Genomic DNA, 23,268 nt, shown 5'->3' on the forward strand with positions numbered 1-23,268 from the left:
AAGAAAATAAAAAGATAAATTGACAGCATTTTTTATTACTGTTGTCATTTGTGCTATCATTGTCTTTTGACAACATAGTATCACTGATAGAGTGGAGTTAGAACAATGAAACAATTCTACGTATAACCTTATACCATATGATATGATGAATAATGATCAAATAGTCCAGTGCTTTATAACATAATGCCTTGATGATTGAATTATAAACTCTGTCCCACTTAGATATTATGAAGAAAGTGCTTATACTGTTGTAATTTCAGTTACAATACTACAAAGCTAATGATATGTGTGCATGCAGCCAGTTGCTCAATTACATTGCACTCCACTGTAAAGGGTGAAGAATGACAGTATGATAAAAAAATCGTCTACAAAAGGAATCTGCGTTGTCTAATTTGTTTTGTTCACTTGTCTCAAAAAAAAATTTGGCGTTCGTCTCTTTTACCTTTTAAAGTGTCTAATTTATTTTATTAAATCGTTTTATTTTAGATTAAAACACTGTATGAAAAGTGGTTTGAATATTTTAAACAAAGTTGATCGTTTAAAAATTCCATGTTTATTAAAGAAAAAATCACTGATCATTTTTAACTCGTTAATTGCTTTTTTTCATTTACAAAAATGGTAAAAAAGTCCTTCCCCGCTGTGCAATGAGAAAGGACTGCGAAAAAACCCTCCATCGTCCCGCCCTCCAGCCGAAGCCTTTGGCCAGTTAGGTAGTTTTTATTAAAGAAAACCCTTCCGAAGTCAGGCAAAGAAATGCCTACCATCGCACCTTTCAACTTGCGCCTACGAGTGTTCAGATAGTTCTTTGAATGAAGAAAAAAAAAAAAGCAGGGAATAGGAGCTTTTTTTATACTTTTTTTCAGGAGAATTTCTGACTGCTTCTTTTCAAATTATATATTATTGGTCAATCATTATTACAATATGGACTTGTGATCATTCCTGACAACGAGAGGCTATCTTATACATAAACAAAAGGGACTGTCTATTAAAAAAATTATTGACAATGCCATAATTGGTATAGATTATAGTACACGAATAATTTAGGGAGAAAGAAAAAAGCGCGTTCTTGAAAGCAAAGAATGCAATACATGACTTACAAAGCCTAAAATAATGGAAGCGCTACATGTAACCATGTTACATAGTACACAAACTTTGCTCAATGCTGTAAAGTTTGATTATTTGATTTAAAGCCTGTCTGTTTTCTTTTGAAGAAGAAGAGATAAAATTCGATTTAAAGCGTTTTGCTTGCACAAAAAAAAAGAGGTGTTCTTGGTCAGTCAATGTATGCATTTAGAAAAAAAAAATCCCCCTTCTTTCCGATTGCTTTCTTTGAAAAGTATTTGAATAACTAAACTCAAATTTGTTTATAAAAGATAAAAAGAACGAAAGCAATAGTATGAAAGATAAGAGTGAACTGATACTATAGAGTCTAGAGCAGTATTTATTATTACTTTTTTTTTAAATCAGCCGCATTCAATTATAGCAATCACTGCAATAATGCATTTGTATCTAAATCCTTCCGCAGAGGAAGTCCTTTTAGATAGACTGTTGCTGAGTTTTACGAAATGTAAGCATAAGTTGGTAAGTTCACATATAAAAGTAGATACCCAAAGAATTGAAAAAGTTATAGAAGGCGTCTGCTAAAAAAAGTAGATGAAAATAACTAGAAGTCCTCCCAAAAAAATTAAAGATCGGACGATGACTTGTGAAAAGTATCAAAGGCAATATGACACATGTGCAAAAAATAAAGCAAGACCTTTGAAAAGATTAGCCTCTAAAGTTGAGTTGATCGAGGTGCTTAGAGATAAGGATCAAGAGACAGAATCTTCTTGCAAGAGCAGTCATTAGGATTGGCAAAGAGTGATGGCAGTGAAAGGAAAAGAGGAAAGACAAGTCAAACACTTGTTCCAAAAAAGTGGTCAAATGTGATATCAAGTAGGAAGTATATCAATCATTTGAACTGGGCATACAATCAAGGTTGTCAAACAGAAGCATTACAAGTTTTGATAAAAACAAAGAGTTTAGTGACGTTCGAGAGCCATGCTTCTCACCACTTTCCCACGTTGTCGATTATTATGCAAAATCGTTGATCGTTGCCTTAAACACTTTTTTCAACACGATAAGGTCAAAGAGGATATGTTTACCAAGATAGATATGAGCAATAAGAAATTCCCAAGACAGTTGATGTGCAAAATCCTGGACATCACGCAAGGTGTCTTTAACAGAAGGCTTGGATGCTGTTTAAGCATTGGGGAAACTGTACCAGCTTAAGCCCTGCCGATACGCTACAGCCCAAACGGTACATCAGGTTGGTTCAACGCTTGAAGTTCTCTCAAATCTCAGCTTGGTAGAAGCCAATGAACACAATGTTGGTCGCATCCTTCTCTGATGGTGCTTGACCTCTTGCTGCTTGATAAAAGCACTGTGTAGATCCATGATCATGGTTGTTGTTTCTGTTTTCGGAAATTGTTGCATCGCTGAACTTTGACAGAAGCAGTCTTTAAAATCGTCACTCTTGAAAATGATTACGACAACAAAGGTTGACTGAAAAAGAGAAAACCTCTGTCGACATCATGATTATTGAGCAAAAGTAGACTTCACCAAGACACCTTTTTTAATGATTTTAAGTGATACTCTTTTGGTCAGCCGACTGGGTCTATTTATAGTATATTCATCTGTTATAAACATTCCCTCTTTTACAAATAATTTTATTTTATAGAATGGATTGTTATACAAGGTCAAAGTAAGATCGTTTTCCAAGCAAGTCAAAATTAAGAACATCCAATGCAAAACTGTCTGAATATATATTTTTTTTTTTTTTTTTTTTTTTTTTTTGAGAATCATTCTAATCTTTAAAATACGGTGAGGATCATAAAGCGAACATGTGTCTACTCTTTTTATATACCTTGCGACTTTTTATTTTCAACTCAATTACTCATCTAATTTTCCTTCCGTTCATGCATTTTTCTGCTTCTGCGGCGCTTATTTATGAATGATTCTTGATCGATTCTTTTTGATGATGCCTTATTGAAGTGAAGCCGAATTGTCTTGGTGAATGAAGCAATGGCTAGTGTTGATTTTGAAACGGATAAGGCGATTGAAAAAGCCAACTTCAACTTTCAAATTTTACTATTCTTTGTATTGCTCATCGTTTGCATGCCGTGGTTGGATAAGATTGTATTTTGGTATTGGATAAAGGACACACTGTGGAATTTGATAGGAAAGCATTTATAAACAAGATATTGTGATGGCATTGACTCCTTTACTCTAGTCCCTTGACACTGATCGAAAACAGTGATTCCGTATTCCATAAAATATGTCGTAACTCTGGTGAATTTGTGAATTTGGTTTCATCAACAAAGTCTGGGCATCAATTGGTTGATGTATAATTGCTTATAGTAGCCCTCTCTCACTTTTCTATATCATTTTTAGTAAATAAATACCATGATTTAGATCAACATTGTAAATCTTTATGTTTTTTATAGAAATAATTGGTTCCTTATAAAATGCAACTATTTAAAGATGAATACTGATTCAGCGGCTTTACGTTTTTTGTAGAAGTTAAAATGTTCAATACTATTGACGAGAGAGCAAAAAGAAAAAGCAAAGTATGCAAGCAGTGATCTGTAATCATTTCCAATCATTATCATAATAGAACTTTGGCGAGAATTCAATGATGATCTCTTTCTAGATTTCTCTTTTTGGGTTCGATGTTTTTGAATCATTTAGTAGTAGTGTCATTCTTGATACAGTGTTTTAATCTAAAATGAGACGATTCAATAAAATAAGTTAAACGGCTTAAAAGATGAAAGGGATGAACGCCAAATTTTTTTTGAGGCAAGTGAGTTAAACGGAATAATATAAAACAACTTGTTTTACAAAAGAAACAATCAAATTTAAACAAAAGAGTAGTTGATGAAGGGGCCTATATCTCTACTTGTAAAGTAAATTTCATTTTGTCGTGAGTACTCATGGTTGTTTAATGCACTACTGGATACAATTCTTTTAAAGATGCTTTAAATACGCGTTGAATGCCTAATTTAAGCGTTAGGATTTTTGAATATTGATACTATAATTAAAAGAAACATATTCACACGAGAAAAATAAAAAAAAAAAAAAGCTTATGTCATTGCTTCATTTTACTTAGTTAAATTCAGAACTTTAAAAGTTACATTTCATAAATATATTACAATTTTTACATAAAAAACCTTAATTCTGTACATACACAATCTCTGCTTTTTCTTTGATTTAGTGGTGCCTTTGCTTCTTAGATTTGCCTCTCTCCTCTGAGGAATGTTGGCGATTTTTGTTATTTACAGGTGGTTGCGGCGGTCTCACAGTGAGCTTAATCCTTTTTTGTATTTTTGGTACATCCTCAGTAGGTCGCTTTGTGCCAATCGTTGTTAACAGGACGCGAGATGGCTCTATTTTTCAAATAGAAAATTAAGCGATTGTTCTTTATGTAAGAATGATTAGAACTTACGTGAAGTATTATTACCTAATGAGCTATCATTGGAATTGCTTTGAGCAGCAAAAGAACCCAATTTATCAGTTATTAGGAAATTGACTGGCTCGTGTTTTTCTATGCTTTGTAAAGAGGCTCTTATTGGCAATTTAATTGTCTCACTTGGCTTTTCTCTTTGATAATTATTAATTTCATTGTTTTCTTCCGTCAATGTAGGAGAATGAGCAGAAGTAAGCATTTGCAGCTTTGCTTTTAAGAATTTTGCTTCTTCTGGAAGTTGGATCTCTAAACCCTCTAAGCATCTTAAGTATCTTCTAACATTGTCCTTATTTTGTACAAGTTCATCATCTGAATGGCAAATTGATTGTACATGTGATTTAAATTCCATCATATAGCTATAGATATCTCTCACCAGCAAATAGTCTTTTGGACAGAACATGAGAGTGTGTGAAATGTTCATCAATTTTTGTATTTCTTCCACAGAAGGTCGGCGTGATACATGTGCTAAAAGCTTCTTTTCTCCATAATCACAAACGGGGCATATATAAGACATAGAGGATTTAACCACACTTCGGGGTACTCTAACGCAAGAACTATGATACCATTCATTGCAAATATCACACTTTACCATCAGACCAGATTCAGGCTTTCGGCAGATGCAGTATAAATTAGGCGTGTTGTGGCTCAAGATGATGCCTTCAACGTTAGATAGCGTTTCCCGGAGAACATATTCCAGGGCCTTTTGTCTACCATGCATAAAAGTTGCTCTCACAGCTTCATTCCAAGTACTCATATCTGATAATGCTGCTGATAACCGCTGTGTCTTTTCTGATTTAAATACGATTTCTCTGCAATTAGACATGAGTCTCTGTCCTTCTATCACTGAGGGTCGTTCCAGCACGTTAGCCTTGGTACATTCTGTAGTTAGCATTTTTTCCACTTCATCCAAAACAATTTTTGAACGAGCCATCGCATTCTGGAGACGAATAAGTAAATGTGGTTCTAATGTAAAAGATAGCTCTGGGTTTTCGTTGTTTTGGCCAAGGGAGAATACATTGTTTTCTTCATTAAGTTCAATCTTTTGTCTTCCACGGCAAAGATTTTCGATATACTGTACACATCGCTTGGCCTCTTGCTCAATGATACCTAAACGTTCAAGCCAAGGATCTTGTGTAATTCCCAAATCAGCAGCATCTTTAATAAGTTTTCTCACATCTTTAGCATTATAAGGTCTAGCAAGTACTTCTTTCAATTCCGCTTGCCAGGAATGTGATTCAATTATGCTTTTAAGTTGAAGAAATCGATTAGAATCTGCGCGGAGAGATTTTCCTTGTTGATAGATGGGGTATTTTGATTGTTTGTCCTGAGATGCTAGCAGCTCGTCTGTAATGGTTGCATCATAAGCAAGTAGTTTGTCGAGATAATCTTGAAGTTTAGGTACGTGAGAAAAGTCATACCCAATGAGCTTTGTCTTCTCTAAAAGGCTTTGTATTCTTTCAATACGCCCCCTTTTAGATGTCAATTTACTCGAATCCGACTTGAGGTCTAGAACACGTTCTGCTTCTATCACCCATTGGTCCATGACTTCCATGAAGTCACGTAACGCAGCCAGATCTTCCATAGGCACACCAATTCGCTCACCTTCTTTCAACAGCTCGCTCAGCTTCTTTACTGTGGGCTTTGATTGTATAATTTTATCGAGCTTTTCTGTCCACTTTTTAGGACTGTAGCCACTGTCGATTACATTGTTAACAAGCTCTTCTAGTTGTTCATCATTATAACGAAGGTATAGTGTTTTTGAGGAGCTTGGGCAATTACATAGCTATGAAAAAAGTCAATTAAAAATAAAATATCAATATTAATTAAGGCTCTTACCTCTGAACTATGATCTGCGCAAGACACCTTGTCCGTACAAATACACCCAATATAAGACAAGTAAGTGTAACAATGGCAAAAGTCACATTGTAGTTCTTCTTGTATACTGTCTTCACTTAAAGTCACCTCTTTTAACTTTCTATGTCGAATAGAATTACGGTCAGTTAATTCTCTCTGTTGCATATCTAACACCGCGCGCTTTAACCACTCCAGATCCAATCTGTGAGTAGCACTTAAGTTTTGAGCTGCAGTTACTAAAAGCTCATCATGAGAAAAGCATGGCTGTCTCCTGAACTCCTTGTAACGTTTAACGCATTCTAATCCATAATCAACCCAGTCAGGAGGGGCAAAGTTGGCGGCTTCACAGAAATTAAACTACATAAATTAGTTTTAGTCTTTTTAAAGACAATGTTTTTTTTTATTGACTTACACCATGATTGAATCCTGAATGATATGCCTTTGGAAAAGTAATTACAAATTGGCCAGGACGTTGATCAACAGCATATACACTAACACCTTCTTTCAATAGTGTCTCTGGACTTAGCATGGTAACAAGTTGAAATAATAAATCTGGCTGTTGTTCAAATAAATCTGGCACAGCCTTTTTCATGGCTGCTTCAAATTTTGCAGTATCCGATCCGGGCACACCGTACCACGTCTTTGTTTCACCCCAATGCATGTAATTAATAGAGTAGGTATAGTGATCTTCGTTATGCCAACAAAAAGCTGAAAAGCACATACCAATATAGAGCCAAGGTACCATCATACCACTAATTTCTGTGTTGACATGAGTAAATAAAGATTGTGGGCACACTGGGATAATATTCAAATTCCAAGGATCAAAAGTACAATGGTGCATTTGTTCAGGTCCTCTGAAGCCGCTATGTGTAAATTTTTAGTAAAAATAATATATATATATATATGGTTACCTTCCGTGTTGTGTGCTGTGAAGATCAGCGCCATACTCTACTTCACACGTTTCATAAGGATTATTCACAAGCCTCCAAAATTCATTTTCGCACTCTTCTTCTGTCACTTCATGTTCACTAATGCCTTCCTTTGAAAACCATTCTTTTTTGAATTTATCGCATACTTTTTTGAATTCAGTCAAACTATATTCTGAACCTTCTTCAAAACCATAGTCCTTTCCAACAGCAGCTAAACATTGCAAGCAGTACCAGTCATTTTTTGGTACACCAGACAAGGGTGGCTTGAGACAGTAAAGATGGTAGCCGCGATTGCATCCATCGCAAAGGAGTAAACTTTCTTCATCTTCAGTTCGATGACATATTTCACAGGTATCATTATTATCATCGTTCATGTAAGATACATCTGAAATGTGAATGTTAGAAATATAATCTCCGACATCTTTTAGCCACACACACCACATACCGTTTTGTTTAAGTAGATTATCAGCTTGTTCCTTGTGCTGAGCATACCATATTTCATAAGGCAATATGATCTTATGGTAAGCGGATTTTAATGCGTTAGACATGGATGTACAGTTCTTGCGACCAAACCCCATTATTCTGCCTATTTCTGCCCATCTCTTTTGTTTAGTCACTACTTGAATACCACCTCTTGAAGCGACTTCATTTTTCAAACGGTAGAGATCAATGGGTCTTTTATCTAGTTGTGGGACCCTAACTACAGGCTTGCCAGTCAGTATGTGGTATTTAGTAAGCTGTTCCAAATAATTCACGTTAGCACGAGTTTCACCCTCCATGCTATTTAATTTTTGTAAACGAGTCTTGAAACGGAAGTTCTACGTAAATAAAAAGTTATTATAAACCTTAGGCATTCTTCTTATTGCTTTGTTTTTACCTCAGTATTCAAACAGAACTCAGGTTTGTAATCGCGTGGTGGAATGATCTTTGCAATTCCATACTTTGCACCTTCGGCACTGATCTTTTGAACATAGCTAAGAGGGTCCTTAAACTCTTCCTTTGTAGGGTAAAAAGTAGGAGCTTCTGTAAGGCCAAATATTCTTTTGTCTTTGCGAACAAAGGAGCTTTCTTCAATAGTTGTTCTTACACTAGATAAGTCAAAGGGCTCCTGAATGACCTTCTTGGTAGATCTGTAAGGCATATGTTTAAATAATAAAAAATAGCCAGTGGAGTAAGAAAAAATAAAAAATAAATGTGTAAGAGTGCAGTGAAAAAAAAATCTGTATAAAAAGCTGTACAAGCAGTAAGAAAATATAGTAGAGCTTTTTTTAAATAATGCTTGCAACTATTTGCAGAAAGTTCAAAAGAAGTACACAGAAAGAAAAAAAAAAAAGGAAAGAAAAAGAAAAGAGAAAAAATTTAATTGGGGGAGATGGCCAATCAAATAAACATAATTAAATCGATATATGAGATGTTTTGGTCAATGCCAAACTTTTTTATTCGTCTATAAGCTTTGTTCTTTTATTAGTTGTGTCAATCCAGTCAATACTGGTGTGCATCCTACTTCGCCTTTCCATGTCATCAAGCTATCTGCTCTTGTAGGCCCCTTAGTGATGATGCCTATTGGTTTATTTTGTTGATGGGCTATTTTTAATAGCCTGTAAGATGAATAGGTAGCAAGAGATGATCCAATGACAACTATAGCAGAGGACTTTTCAATTAATTCCTCTGCTTTCCTTGTTATTCTAGGTTTAATGTTTTCACCAAAGAACACCACCTTGGGTTTCATCTTTTGACTACCACATGATAAACAGGGAGGAATGTCAAAGTCGTCATAAACAACACCTTTAGGTAGCTCAACATCACCATCAGGATTAATCTTGTTATTTCCACCTAATAAAACACTCCATGCTGGGTTACGAGCATGTATGCGATGCTGGTACATTGTTCTATCTGTTTCTGTCTCGCAGTCCATACACTCTACTTTATAGAGTGTGCCATGCAATTCAAGGACTCTGTCAGAAGGTGTGCCAGCCTTTACATGGAGATTATCTACATTTTGAGTAATAATATTTTGAACATATGGATACTTCGTCATCAAAGAAACCAAGGCATGGTGTGAATCATTTGGTAAAGACTGTGACATCTTTGCCCAGCCTAAATAACTACGAGACCAATATCTTTGGCGAAAATGATGAGATGACGCTAGCTCATGATAAAGAATAGGCCTATGCTTTGGATTACGCACATAGGTTCCCTTTGCTTATTTTATTAATTTCCTATGTAAAGACCTATTTTTTTTTTTTTTTTTTACCTGATCTCCTCTGTAGTCTGGTATACCTGAGTCTGTTGATACACCTTTTTATAATTAAAGATAATAAAGTAAAGTCTCGGTTCTATATGATGTTGTTGTATTATTTACCTGCTCCAGTCACAACTAGCATCTTGCCTTTATGCTGCGTAAACATGTCAAATAGTCTTTGAATAATTTCAACTTGATCAAATGATGATGCAAATGCAGGAATGGCAGCTTTTAGTTCTGGTATTCTTATAGTTGAGTTCCAGACTTTAGCAGAAACATGTTGATATAGTGGGCGAGTAATGAATGTCATACTTGATTAAAAGAAGAAAGATCAAATGTCTAATCGCTTCTTTCAACCATTGCTCTTACCCACCATTTTCATATTCTGAGATTCAAAAGCAAAACAAACGTTTGTTCCATTCTTTGTCTTACAAAACTTCAAAAGCTTTAAAGCTACTTATTATCCATGTTAAGTTGTCTTATTTGACCAATAGAGGAATAATAGATTGTACTTATTCAATCAATGGTATATGTATAACTATACAAATTTATTCATTTTCCTAATTTGGAATGTGCCTTCATCATATTTGTATCATTTGAAATCAGTATATGCGCCTTATTCGTTTATAAAGTCGATACAATCATATAGAGCATTTACAAATAACCAAATACATTTATCTCATTTTTCGCGAATAAAGAAACAAGTAGCCCTTTGTTCTTCTGTTGGTTAGTTGTACAGGTCATAAACTCAAACATGGTGTTATTCAAACTCTTCTTTAAATCAGTATAGAAAGACTAATGTTTGCACTGACTGACATGCTCTATGACACATATACATCCTAACTGAATCGTATTTGTATTAAAGTAATGGCTCTATGGTTTTATTATAGCTTCAAATTAGCTATTATTGAAGTCATGTTAGAAATTTTCCAATTGTCCATTACTCTTTGTACATCTGCTCATTACAATTGTTAGGATAAAAAATCAGTTTCTTTGAGCAGTATATTCACTCTAAAGAACCCATGCGCAAATTTAGACAGTTTATCTTGAAAAATGAAGCATTGGAGCTTTTATTCTTTGGAATGAACCAATTATTACGCCTGCTGTGCCATTGAATTGTCTATCACCAGAAAAAAGAGAGCAGAGAGTTTGTGTATTAAATATAAGAAACTCTTCAGCAGGTTTATGAATTTTAAACGCTTAGGATATTTTAAAGGAAATCATACTTCGCACAAAAATGCTCTACTGCTTTTAAAAGTGAGCCACTTTTAAGACGCGTCACATGACTGCGTCTTAAAAATTTATCTTTTTTTATGGTGAACATTATCATACAACCTCATAATACGTCGTGCCAAAAGCAAGATTTAGTCATTCTTGAATTTCAAGGAGGATTCAATAGCAGCGAAGTAGTTGATTTATCAGATGTAGACATTGGCAATTTATCTCTAAATGAAGTAAAGAAAAATAAAAGACATAGCATGCTTTTATGTTTCTTATTTTTTTTTTTGCACATAGAATTCAGCTGAGCTCGTTGTTGGACATCAACGCCTTTTAGGCAAAAAAGTGAAATTAGCTAAACCGTTTGCTGCAATTCATAAAAGAGTGGATAGTATGGAAAATTATTATGATGTTGTTTGCATTATAAAAGAAAAATACGTGTTCTTTCAAAGACCTGCTTTATTTGTACCAGAAAATCTGCGTAATTTGGCACGTATTGGAAGGTGTTAGTTCAAAAAAGAGTAAAAGAATAGCAAGATACCAAGACAAAGCAGTGTTATGATATATTTGTCGTGTAAATACATATTAAAGAAAAAAAAAATACATTTGTCATTTATACATAAAAATTGATAAATTTAATGAGTATATTTTATATTAAACATTATTGTACTTTCTCTCTTATGTTATTGTATTCAATACCATGTGAAATATTATAACATGGAATACAGTATAAAATAGAGAATGAAAGGCTTAAAGCTCCAAACGAGAAAATATGAACAAATAAGCTCTTATTTTTTGAAGACACAAACAGCCTTCTATTATAAACTAAGTCATTCATTTTTATTTGACACGTACCAAAAGCTAATATATAAATAATTATAAATTCTCACACAAGTATGTAGAGACATTTCTTTTTCTTTTTTTTTTTTTTTGATAAAAATAAAATTAAAAATGGCTGGTAAAAGAGTATCAAAATTGACTCTTGCTTGTACTAATTTAACGCATCTTTGAAAAAGGTTATATGCCGTTGTGCTTAAGTGTGAAGCCAGAAGAGCTGTCATCTGCATCTATTTTCCCCAATTATATTAATACCGAAGAGATATCTTCTGATCCTTCCCCACCTTGTTGCCCTACAACTCAACGGTTGAACAGTATTTGTCCTGGATTTGAACACTTCGCTCATCATAACATGAATTACGCGCAACAGGAGCCCAACAACGATCTCAGCTCTTTGCTACAAATGAGTCGAGCTGATGGGTTTACTGCTTCTTGTTCTTCTCGATCCTCCTCTTTCTCTTCGTCTAACTCAGAAAATTCTAGTTCTTCTCCAAAACGCCACCATCCTCTCATGTGTATGAAAACTTATAAGGCTTACAAAACAATTCATCCTCATCGTTACTCTGATTGTTGCTTTCAGAGCACTACGACTGCTGTAAATCATAGTTGTAATGATTCTAATCTAGACGCCGAGAAAGTCAAGTGTGAATCTCCAAAAAAACTTCAGTGCGAAAGAAAGTATTACACAAAAAAATCGAATCAAGGAAAGCAAAAAAACAAAAAAAAATGCTACAATTGTTTTACTACGCGTTCTCCAACGTGGAGACGCGGTACGGCAAAGGAAACGAAAAACCAGTTGCTTTGTAACGCGTGTGGACTTTAGTAAGTTTATGTATTTAAATCAAATATTCTTTTTTTAAATGATATATCTTATGCAAAGTGAAAAAACAGCTAAAAGAAACAGAATGTTAGTGACTAATGAAGATGGTTGCACAAAAGTTGTTCGTAAAAGAGATGTTCGTAGATACTGTTGTTCTGTATGTAAGCACAGTAATTCTACTCGTTGGCGATTTATTAATGACGCTGTCAAGTGTAAGTAAGGTATATATATCTTTAAGTCTGAAGCTAACAATAATCTTTTAGGTGAAAAATGCATTCGTTCTGGTTACTGAGCTTTTTATTTCTTCCGTCTTTGCTTCATTGCTCCCTTTTTATAAAAACAGTGAAAGGTAATAAAAGATTATTATTTTATCAATTCAGGTTATGTATAAGTTTCAAGTCTTCCCTTTTCTCTTCCATTATTTTCTGCTTGTTATTCATTATGATTACTATATAAAAATAAAACTTCATGTTAAAAAATCATTTTCACTGCATAATTTAATAAGATGACAAATCAAATTAAAGCATAAGGTTGAAAAATACCTTTTTAACAAAAGTTAATCCATCACTTTTGGACTTTTTTTTGTAAAACAGGTTATTTGATTAAACTGAGTCACACATCGCAGAGTGGTGTGCCCAGAGTATTAGCAATATAGAAAAGCTGTATTATGAGCATAGGAGTTAAAATAAGAGTGATGATAACTTTCACTTAATTAGTCGAGTAGTGGATGGTCATTCGTAATGGTGGAGACTTGAGACACGATTTTAGAAATGATTATGCCTCGTTGGTAAGGAACGTCTTGAAATACAAGCTGCCAATGAAAATACCAAATGAACCAGACTACCGGAAATAAATGCTGAACTTTGTAAGCATGAAATGAAGATAGAGGGTTGAGCGAGCGAAGACGAATTCATAGATGTTCCAGTTGCAACTGAAGTTTAAAGTACGTTTAAATAATACTTTTATTTAATGACTTAAATGAGCACGCGATGTCTCAGGACACCATAATTTCCCAAGCCAGATCAAATGAGGCGTGAAAGAAGCTAAAAAATCCTTTATGGGAGCAAGGGTAAAAAAAGAAAAGGACAGACGGGGAGTAAGAAGTAACTTGTGAATAAATCACTGTTTGGAAATGGACCACAAGAAAGGAAGTCATATCATAAAATAAAAGTAGAACTCAAGTCTGTTTGACTGAAAAGAGCTCATTAAGTACAACGCTAGCTATAATGCCTTTGTCAACGAAAAAGCGAGCAACAGCGCGCTGAACAGGGCCTTTGAGGCGACGGATAGCACGAATTACGCGTTGAGTGAAGACGCTCCATGCGGCGCACTCCTTTTCATCTTGATCGAAGTCGTCATAGTAAGGGTTTCGAAGGTTGTTTGGATCCATAGGATCGTAATCATCATGTATGGGGATTTCAAATTTTTCTAATTGAGAGCGGACTTCAGCTTCATAGTCGTTATGGAGAAGGAGGGCAACAAGATGACGGTCGGGATAGTGAATGTCTAGGACACGATTGCTGTTGATATGCAATCGTCGAAGTAAGGAACGTATTTGGCGAATGGGAAGGCGGCGTTGTATAGGGAGATAAAGGTATTTAAACCCTTGATTGGTGGAAGGGGGACTGAAAGTGCGAGCAGCAGCCATTTGGCTGGGAAGTGGTGGAGCATATTTAGGTTTGGAAGCTTTTTGGAGGGGAGCGGGTTCAAGCTATGGAGGTGGGGGACGTTTGGTAGGTGGTTTAAGTTGCAGCGACGAAGGGGAAGCAGGTGGATGGGGAACGGTAGCAATAGGGACGCGCTTAGGCACAGTGGTGGATGGTGACTGAGCTAACCGCTCAAGAAGGGAGGCGTTTTGCTGCTGTAGTCGATTGATTTCGGCCTTGGCTGCAGCAAGTTCTGCTTGTAACTGCTTTACAGTAGGCATGTTCAGGTCTGGTGTTGTGGATACCTTTCCAAATAAGGCAAAAATCTATAGAAAGTGATGAAGTTTAAAGTACACTGCTTCCACTCTCATTTTATTGAATGTTTGAAAACTCCACTCACTTTTTTGAAAAAATTGCGCGCTTTTGTGAGACTAAATTGACCAAAAAAGAAAGACTGGATTGTTCAGATTTTCGAAAATAAATTGGCCGCCTATTACAAATAATTTAACCAGCTTTTTGAGTTTTATCTTTCCTTAGCTTTATTTTTTTTTTTTTTTTTTTTTTTTTTTTTTTTTTTTTTTTTTTTTGGAAAAAGAATTTCTTTTACGAAGGTGGTAGAGGTAGGATTGTAGCTGAGATTGGGAGAGAAGCGACTGCTTTTGTGGTAGATCATTCATTTTCGTTTAACGAATTTGAACGAATTTGCATAAGTACATCAAAAATAAAAATAAAAAGTAGTAAGCCGAAATTCATGAACCTAAGGGCACTGATATGAGGGAAGCATATCCTAGGAAAGAATGAATCTTAGTTCATAATACCTATTCAGACGAAGATCGACGAAGATACTTCTATTTCCTTCAAGAGAAGCTTATGACCTCCCTCGCAAGCTGCCAAAGTCCATTACAAGACTGGTCGAAAATGGAAGACAACATACAAATCAAATTCATAAATTTGAAATTTTATTCTTTTTTCTAAGCATTAAAAAAGTGTTTTATTTTTAAGAAATGAAATTGAACATTGCCTTTAATAATTAGAAGTTCAAGAGTAGATTTGATTTGTCGTCTTGGATAAAGGAATTGTACGCCAGTTTGCATCATGGAAAATGTTTATTTATCATTCAAATATTAAGCTTCCACTGTTAAAATAACTATTAAACGCAACATTGACAAAATCCTTAAAAATTAGTATAACTTCATTTTGTGAATTAAAGAGCCTCATTTTTTTTTCTTTAAAAAGTTTCTATTTTTTTGCCGCGTAAAGTAAAGCAAGAGGATTACTTAAGAGATGGTTGCAAGGAAATGTTTTAGGTTAAGGATAGAGTTAAAATTATGCAAAATAAATAAGATAAACTAATCTAGAAATTACAAAACAGAATAATGAAGAGAGAGAGAGAGCAATTGAGTAAGTTGTGCGTATAATTGATCTCCAGGGATAAATTTTAATTTATCAAGTTTAATATTAAGCTAAAACTGAAGTAGAATCCAAGGAGTCTTGACGGAAGATGAGCCGGAAGTGAGCCCGCCAAATGTTGGCAAGAGTGATGATAACAATTAAGTAAGACGGAGCAGTTTCTTGTTGACTATACTGGATGTTGTAGAAGCTGAGGGAGGTCATGGTAGTGATGATATCTGGAATGGTAGCTGCAGGCCTAGGAGCCTCATTTTAAAACCTTTCGTCCCCATCAACGTGTTTAAATGAGCGTTAAATTTTTTTTTCAAAGACACCACTATGAATAATCAGACAAAACAAAAAAGTTAATAACCACTTAAAAATTTACATGCTACGGACAGCCAGCTTCCTTAACAATCATCCATCTAATGCCGCCAGATGCCGTGTACTAAATGGACTGTCTTAAACAGCTGTTAGAATGGTACATCTTAAGTTAGCAATGGCCTACAAAAACTCGCTTGGATAACGCCAGATGCCACCAGATGCCATCAGATGCCATAGTCAGATGTCGTGAGTTAAACGAACTATCTTAAATGGCTGTCTTAAATGGCTGTCTTAAAAACGATACTCAAGCAAAGCATTGATTCCGTATGTTCATATGGATACTTGATTGTAATTAAGCTGCATGGGTGTTTTTCCTGATAGAATAGGGATGTACTGTCATTTTTGATAGTAATTGCTGAGTGGTCAAAAGATGCCCATGATGTAAAGAGAGGGTTTATATCCAAGAACAAAATAAAATTTCCTCTAGGAATTGAAGCAATTAAAGTCAAGCTTAAAAAAATCACCTCATACTTTATCTGTTTGATTGTATCCTTTATCCAAACTTTAGCATGCCCTCCTAAGCATCTTTTGCGCTGAGACGATAGTTTGCAAGAAATGATTAGAATTTTTTGTTTATATGGAGACAAGAAATGATTAGAAATTTTGACCCTGAAATAAAAAAAAAAATTAAAGCCTCTCACTGATTGAATTGATAGCTACGCCATTCAATCCAACCGCAGCACTCTGGAAATTTCTTAAATACATAGAATAGTAAGGGGAAATTAATATGGTGTCTGATTGTTGTCTTTAAATTTTTTTTGATACATATTTTCTTGATGTATTCTGCGAAGGAGTATAGTAGCTCTGGCAGTTGCCTCATTTGGCCAAAAGGGCGATCCATCAAAAACATGTTTTCAATGAGTTCTCCATAGGCAAAGTACACCACAGGCAACTACTTGGAAAGAAACGAGTTGTCAGTGTGGACGCACTGTGGCTGAAATTGGTTGTGGACGAGAGATTTCGTGAAAAGTCAGATGTGAAGTCTGGTCGAAGAAACTAGTTAAAAGTGTATCCCACATAGGCTGTTTAAGTGGACAAGACCACAGGAAATGTTCATCAGATTCGATTGCGTCACATAGCATACATCGTTCATCAGTAATAGCGTTAGACATGTTTTTGTGCAGTCGGGAGCGTGTTGGCAGCTTGGAATGATAGAGATACCAAAGAATGGTTCGTGCTGGATGTGAAATTGAGGCGTGCCAAAACTGTATCCAGGGTGACTTACTGGCTCGAGAATAGCATGAAGATAAACTAGTTAGCGGAAACTTGTCAATATGATGGAACCATTTTGTTGATAAATTTTCAATTGGTGTGCCATCTGGTAGAGGCATGCTAATGAAAGGATGAAAATTTGGTTCAGGACGTGGGAAACCCATAACATCAGCTATTTTTATTTCTTTAGTATGCTCATCTTTGGCATAAAAAAATCTTTTGTTTTTTACATATAATTATTTCTTTTAGACTTATATATCAAATTAATATACAATTATGATGCTTATATTTCATTTTCAGTATAAAATCTATGTTTTTGAATGATTTATCAAGTGTTGAGAAAATGATATGGTTGACTTTAGCGTGTTTCGTCAGTTCTCCAAGAAATGAAAGACAAAATCTTTCTTTTCGAGGAAGTTGATTGTCCACAGAACCAGAAAGCTATCACCATACTATTCATTATCAGGAAGATTTGTCTCATCAAGTGTTGAGAAATAGCAATCTTGAAATTCGAGTAATACACCATTTTCAAAAAGTAAAGTTGCATTTTTATAAATTTTATAATACAATATATACAAAGAAGCGACATCTATTTCTGGAAACGGTATACTCGGTATTGTTTGCAGTGTAGTCAATCGTTTTTTTATTTAAGCGCATAAAACTAAAATATACAAATGTCCGCCCGGATCAAGTCAATCCGTTAGGAAGTCAGTGCTAAGAGAAAGCCCCTTTGGGGTCAAGGGTAAAAAATGTAAAAAGGAAAGGAATGAGTGGAGTCATCAAAGGAGACATTTATTTTTTTTCTTAAATGCCAAATTCCATCGGGTTGACTGTACTATTGTCGTATCCCAATATACTTTAAACATGATTCATATTCAGTTTATAAGAAATCAGAGTAGTGAATGCTTTATACAGATTTATTATAGTCTTTTCTCTGTTATTCGGGCATAACTAATTCCACTCCTTTAACTCAATGTAAGTTTTTAATATAACTCCTGATACAATGAGACATAAATGAAAAATAGATCCACTTAAGAAATAATTATAAACAATCTACTTGCATAACCAGAAACAGATCTTTCATATTAAAATTTATTCATACTAGATCTATAGTTATAATTAATTAAAGTATCTTTAAAAGTACTTAATTAAACCTTCATGAAAAGAGTATAGATACCAGATATAATAATACTAAATAAAAATATAACCTTTTAAGCCTTGTTGAATTTTATAGTCTTTTTATTCTTACGAGATAACACAATATTTTTAAACAATGAGCTACAAAATAGGTTATATTGAAGTGTTTTTGAAAGGTTCTATTACCGCTAACTTGCCGTTTATATAGCATTCAGAAATTACGTCTTAGACTGTTTTCAAAGAGGATGTACTGTGAACCTAAATACAGCTTTAAGCATCATTAAGTCAGACATAATAGCAGGCTCGCCAAGGATGAAAAGTTTTGAAGAATTAAAGAATGCATGGAGAGGCCGCCTAAAGGAAACTTATGATACGGTTTCAAAGCAATCAGCAATGCCTGAGGTATGTTAGTGGTTGCTTTCCTTACTTTTTTTTAAGAAAAACAGGTTCATTAAGCTATCAAATGTATGCATAGATCGAGTTTGAAGTCAACGAAGACACTTGTGTTTAGGATAGGGGAGTTTTAGGTAAAAGTAGTATAACAACAAAGATAAAGAAATACTGTTAGAACTTGGAATCTCTTTATTAAGTTAAGATAACTAAGATTGAATATGATAAATTCTACATGTAAAAAGTGAGAGTATTTATAGACATGATACGGATAAAGAATCAGGACAGATTTATGATCAATTTGACAAAATAGATGATTACTATTTTTAATTATTAGTTTAGCCTGTTCCTAGCTTGTATTGTCAATTATGCTATTGGGATGGTATCAGATAACTCTGGATGTAGGACTATTTAAGGAGACAGCACGGATGAATATGAAAACCTATAGTTCCGTGATTGGATATCATTGCTAATAGTAATACCTTAGTTAGGATAAATGTTTCTATGACTAATGATGATCTGGTAAGTAATCGTCATTCCATATTCAACATGCTCATATCATCAATAAACTATATTACAACCATGTCATCTTGTTTGACTATATGAAGTTAATATGAATAAAGCTTAATATAAAAATCTAATCAAAGTCTTTTATTGATCTGTGTTGGGAATAATGTTATAAACGATTCCAAGTTATGTCAGCATATTATTCAGGATCATAATTGATTCCTTTTACTAAAATAGAGTGACTATAATCTTATATATCCTTAACAACTTGTCTTTGCTCTTTTTAGAGACTCGTATTTCGGTTTCTATTAATGGCCGGCTTAGTGCGCCGGTCCAGCAGCTACGAGGCTTGAGACAAGGTGACCCGCTGTCATCTCTACTCTTCAACCTCGCTTTTGAGCCTCTACTCCACACGATCTTGTCTTCCCCTAGATTGCGAGGTGCGTCAATGGCACCAGTACTCTTGCGTCAAAGCGATCGACCTGCACTACTAGAGTATTTACCTGGAATACAGTCTACTAACGACACGTCTCCTCCTCCAGTAAAGCACCTTAGCTATGCCGATGATCTTGAAGACTTTTTAACACATCCATCTGAATGGCCGGTTTTTATTGAGCTTCTGACAATATATGGCCGGGCCTCTAATGCCAAAGTTAATCTCAACAAGACTGTGCTGGTTTCTCTGTCTGGAGTAGGACACTCGTCCTGGATATCCCTAGCGACACAACAGGGAATTACATGGCATGATCGATCAAGCCATACTTCAGTCCGTTATCTGGGGTACCCTTTGTATCATACCGCTGCTCAACATGATTCCTTCCTCCAAGGCCTTCTTCTTAAAATCAGACGCCGGAGTAGCATCCTTCGAGAAAGACATCTTTCTATTCGCGGTAATAGTATAGTTGCCAACACACTCATACTGAGTCGGTTATGGCATCTTCTCCGTGTGGTTCCTGTGCCATCTAAATGGCTATCTGAAATGAGGTCTGCTGTCCGTCGTTTTGTTGCCCCCTTTTGGCCGACCCCTTCTTAGGAGACAATGTGCTTGCCGCGCAAGCATGGTGGTCTGGGACTTGTTAATCCTTTCGGCCAGCAATTCGCTCTCAGTGCAATCTACATTCAGCGATTTCTAAAACAATCGTCCAAATATGCTTTTTTAACTCCTTGGCTACAACATAGCATTCAATTGTATACAGGCTACTCCTCTCCGTTACCGTTTCTTTTGTTTCCATCTGTTTATCTGTCTCTGGTCAGGAAAGTACCTACTTTGAAAACGCTTGGAGTCCTAGTCAAGAAGTTGCCATGGCTAGTTCTTAATCCTAGGTGGTCGCTATGCTGGCTTCTAGACCTCCCTTTATCTAGTTGTCTGCTCCATAGCCCGCCAATTTCGGGTCGCTTATCCAATGTAATACCTTCTTCTCTTACGCTCCGGTATACCTTGTCCGATGTCGCTATATGCCATCCTTCTAATAACCAACTTGTAGTTCGAATTACAACATCAACTCGTGCTAAAGCTGTAGTTCGTGAGCTATTCCCGTCTTCTGGTCAAGCAGACGCCACCATCCGTTTGATTGGTACATCAAGGTATCCCAGGATCCCCCTTCAATGCCTGCATCAACTATAGTGCATTCTGATACATGGCCTCCGCAATTTTCCCATTGGTGTTGCCGTCCTGTTCCCCATAAACTTCTCCCGGTGACATCAATTTTCCCTGGGGAGCTACGTCGTTCATGACATTCTATTTTGGCAGGCTCACGCAGGCTTCTACGCCCGCCTTACCGTATGGCCCCCGAACTGCGTATACCTGTTTCGTCATGGAAGGAATTTTGGGCCTTTGACATGCCAATCTCTGCCTTCACTCCCTAGTGGAGATTGCTGCATGATAGTCTGCCTGTGGCATCCACACTTCACTGGAGAAATGTTACTTCGTGTGCTTCCCCTGTATGCCGTATCTGTCATAATGATATTGAAGACACATTCCATTTTGTTGTAGGGTGTCAACTAAAGTGGCAATCCTGGTGCTCCGTGTTGGCTTTGTTTCGCCTGACAGACCAATTCCCTGACGCAGCCTCTGTGTGGTCCACTCTTGCAACGCTCTCTTCTCCCGATAATCGATATACAGTTTGTTCAGATCATATTCGCCCTTTAGGGTTTGCCTTTCCATCACTCTGGAAGCTTCACTGGCGATGTGTTCTCAATGGCACTCTCTGATCATTGTCAGGAGCTATGAATTTTTTCCAGCAAGATTCCAAGCTTTTATTTGAGTCATCACTTGTAACGGAATTTTAATTGTTAAATAAAGTTTAACTTACACAAAAAAACAATAATCTAGTAGAGCTTTTTTTTTTTTTTTTTTTTTTTTTTTTTTTTTTTTTTTTTATTGTTTTCTTTACTACAGAGGGTGACAGTGTTTATGATATTTAATTTGAATTTAACAAGAAAAACAGTTGTATTGGTTTATGGTGTATTTTGTATTGCAGTACCATTGAAACGTGGCTCTACAGATGTAGTTACATTATGTTCTACAATTATCGGCGGTGTATTTGTTGATTGTGTCATTAACAATACTTGTTCACCTGTTAAGATATACAGTGCTGTTGCTGGTGGCTTTATATGTTGGGTGGCTGGAAGAGCAGAAAATGTTATAGACTTCAAGCTTCAAAGTACACGAACAAATAAGGTCTCTACTTGCAACTGTATGAAAGGTGGAGATGGTTATTGTTATGTTAAAGATTAACCTGTGCTATTTTGTTTTTAAATAAAATAATAAAACAATAATCTAGTAGATTATAGTTCTGAAGATGATAATCCTTCAGATGATAATTCTGTATATAATAATTCTGAAGAATTTAACTTTGCAGAAGATGGCGATTCCTTTCTTAGTAATGAAAGTGACTTAACTTATAAAACTGAATCTTCAACTCACTACGCCGAAAAGCTAAAACTTAAACAGTATGTGTTGACGTTTCACGAATTGAGCAGATATGAAGAAAAGCATGAACTACACTTTTACGACGATGATAGTACTCTGGACGAACGATTGTAAGTGTTGTAAAACATGTATGCTCGAATTGATAACAATCAATACTTATTTTGATTTCAATAAAATTAGAAATATTTCAGCTATCAACTCCAATACTATTGTGCCTCAAAATTATAGGTTAGCACCAGCAGTTCTAAAAGATGATGAATACACCTAGATTAGACAATGGAGAAGGGTAAGGATAGGAAGACTAATGGTTAAAATATCCAGTATTTATTTTTAATATTTGGTTTATTTTTTAATGTATAATAAATGATGAACATTACTTCCCTCCACATGTTACCACCCTTGACCAACTGTATTTGAATAATTTACTTTGCCATGTAGTTGATACGGTGTTTAAAGACGACAAAGATAAAAGTGAAATTGAATTTATAGTGGAAAACATCTCGCCTATATTCAAATATCTATTTCCTTCCAAAGGCTCAATCAGTTATAAATGGTAGATAATAATAAGCTCTTTAGTTAATTGAAAGTCTAACTAACAAGTAATAAAAGGGAGAAATCCTGCTTTATATCCAACAACAATACTAACAAAAAACTTCGCATTGATTTTGTTTTGTATTATGATGGCAAACGAATTGGCTGTGGTGAAGTCAAAAAAGACCACAACATTAGCTTTAAGTTACTAGAAAGCGATAGAGCCAGAATTGCTGAGACAATGAAACGACAATTGCATGTTAGAATTATGACAAGTAAAAATGAGAAGGAGATGATAACTTTCGGTATATTCTGCAGTGGTCATACAATTGAATTATACATCATGTCATTTAATTCTAAAGCTGAAGTACCTTATCAACTCTACAAAATACAAACTTTGAAAATACCTACTTCACTCTCTACCTACACCCATATAGAAGAAAGTTTGGAATATTTGAAGAGTTTCAAGGTAAGTAACGAGAACATAGATCTGGCAAGAGAGTAAATGAGCTCAATGTGGTCTTAAATGTAAATGTTAGAATATGATTGATAGCAGCTTAGCTAGCGAGGAAGATACTACAAGACCTATGATTTATCAACAGTACACTTCTTTCTTTAAACCTACAATTAATTGTAAAAATAATTAGATATATTATTTTTCGAAAAGACATTTTGGTTTTTTCAACAACTTTGTTTACAGAAAAAAAGCTTCAATTATTTATATCTTTATAAGTAT

The 23,268-nt window shown here is 35.2% G+C and overlaps 9 protein-coding genes across 9 annotated transcripts; 5 read left to right on the forward strand and 4 right to left on the reverse strand.

Moving 5' to 3' along the window:
* Window positions 1-4,472: 4,472 nt before the first annotated feature.
* Window positions 4,473-8,428, reverse strand: RO3G_13100 (uncharacterized protein; the record flags this gene model as incomplete). Its single annotated transcript, XM_067667684.1, has 5 exons — window positions 4,473-6,287; window positions 6,341-6,715; window positions 6,771-7,221; window positions 7,270-8,105; window positions 8,165-8,428. 5 exons carry the CDS (start codon window positions 8,426-8,428, stop codon window positions 4,473-4,475), a joined length of 3,741 nt encoding a protein of 1,246 aa, XP_067523785.1.
* A 303-nt stretch (window positions 8,429-8,731) lies between these two features.
* Window positions 8,732-9,373, reverse strand: RO3G_13101 (uncharacterized protein; the record flags this gene model as incomplete). Its single annotated transcript, XM_067667685.1, has 1 exon — window positions 8,732-9,373. One exon carries the CDS (start codon window positions 9,371-9,373, stop codon window positions 8,732-8,734), a length of 642 nt encoding a protein of 213 aa, XP_067523786.1.
* Window positions 9,374-10,842: 1,469 nt separating this feature from the next.
* RO3G_13102 (uncharacterized protein) lies at window positions 10,843-11,257 on the forward strand (the record flags this gene model as incomplete). The annotated part of the gene is made up of 2 exons (XM_067667686.1): window positions 10,843-10,983; window positions 11,045-11,257. The coding sequence occupies 2 exons, from the start codon at window positions 10,843-10,845 to the stop codon at window positions 11,255-11,257; spliced, it is 354 nt and encodes a 117-aa protein (XP_067523787.1).
* Window positions 11,258-12,489: 1,232 nt separating this feature from the next.
* RO3G_13103 (uncharacterized protein) lies at window positions 12,490-12,696 on the forward strand (the record flags this gene model as incomplete). The annotated part of the gene is made up of 2 exons (XM_067667687.1): window positions 12,490-12,616; window positions 12,668-12,696. 2 exons carry the CDS (start codon window positions 12,490-12,492, stop codon window positions 12,694-12,696), a joined length of 156 nt encoding a protein of 51 aa, XP_067523788.1.
* Window positions 12,697-13,581: 885 nt separating this feature from the next.
* On the reverse strand, window positions 13,582-14,052 carry RO3G_13104 (uncharacterized protein; the record flags this gene model as incomplete). The annotated part of the gene is made up of 1 exon (XM_067667688.1): window positions 13,582-14,052. One exon carries the CDS (start codon window positions 14,050-14,052, stop codon window positions 13,582-13,584), a length of 471 nt encoding a protein of 156 aa, XP_067523789.1.
* A 2,685-nt stretch (window positions 14,053-16,737) lies between these two features.
* RO3G_13105 (uncharacterized protein) lies at window positions 16,738-17,154 on the reverse strand (the record flags this gene model as incomplete). Its single annotated transcript, XM_067667689.1, has 2 exons — window positions 16,738-17,000; window positions 17,049-17,154. 2 exons carry the CDS (start codon window positions 17,152-17,154, stop codon window positions 16,738-16,740), a joined length of 369 nt encoding a protein of 122 aa, XP_067523790.1.
* A 2,363-nt stretch (window positions 17,155-19,517) lies between these two features.
* Window positions 19,518-21,280, forward strand: RO3G_13106 (uncharacterized protein; the record flags this gene model as incomplete). The annotated part of the gene is made up of 3 exons (XM_067667690.1): window positions 19,518-19,959; window positions 20,554-20,653; window positions 20,956-21,280. 3 exons carry the CDS (start codon window positions 19,518-19,520, stop codon window positions 21,278-21,280), a joined length of 867 nt encoding a protein of 288 aa, XP_067523791.1.
* A 402-nt stretch (window positions 21,281-21,682) lies between these two features.
* RO3G_13107 (uncharacterized protein) lies at window positions 21,683-22,269 on the forward strand (the record flags this gene model as incomplete). The annotated part of the gene is made up of 3 exons (XM_067667691.1): window positions 21,683-21,732; window positions 21,863-22,111; window positions 22,182-22,269. The coding sequence occupies 3 exons, from the start codon at window positions 21,683-21,685 to the stop codon at window positions 22,267-22,269; spliced, it is 387 nt and encodes a 128-aa protein (XP_067523792.1).
* A 606-nt stretch (window positions 22,270-22,875) lies between these two features.
* Window positions 22,876-23,179, forward strand: RO3G_13108 (uncharacterized protein; the record flags this gene model as incomplete). The annotated part of the gene is made up of 2 exons (XM_067667692.1): window positions 22,876-23,001; window positions 23,072-23,179. 2 exons carry the CDS (start codon window positions 22,876-22,878, stop codon window positions 23,177-23,179), a joined length of 234 nt encoding a protein of 77 aa, XP_067523793.1.
* Window positions 23,180-23,268: the final 89 nt, after the last annotated feature.

The sequence above is a fragment of the Rhizopus delemar genome, genomic scaffold (genome assembly GCF_000149305.1).
Source record: "Rhizopus delemar RA 99-880 supercont3.11 genomic scaffold, whole genome shotgun sequence".
Classification (NCBI taxonomy): Eukaryota; Fungi; Mucoromycota; class Mucoromycetes; order Mucorales; family Rhizopodaceae; genus Rhizopus; species Rhizopus delemar.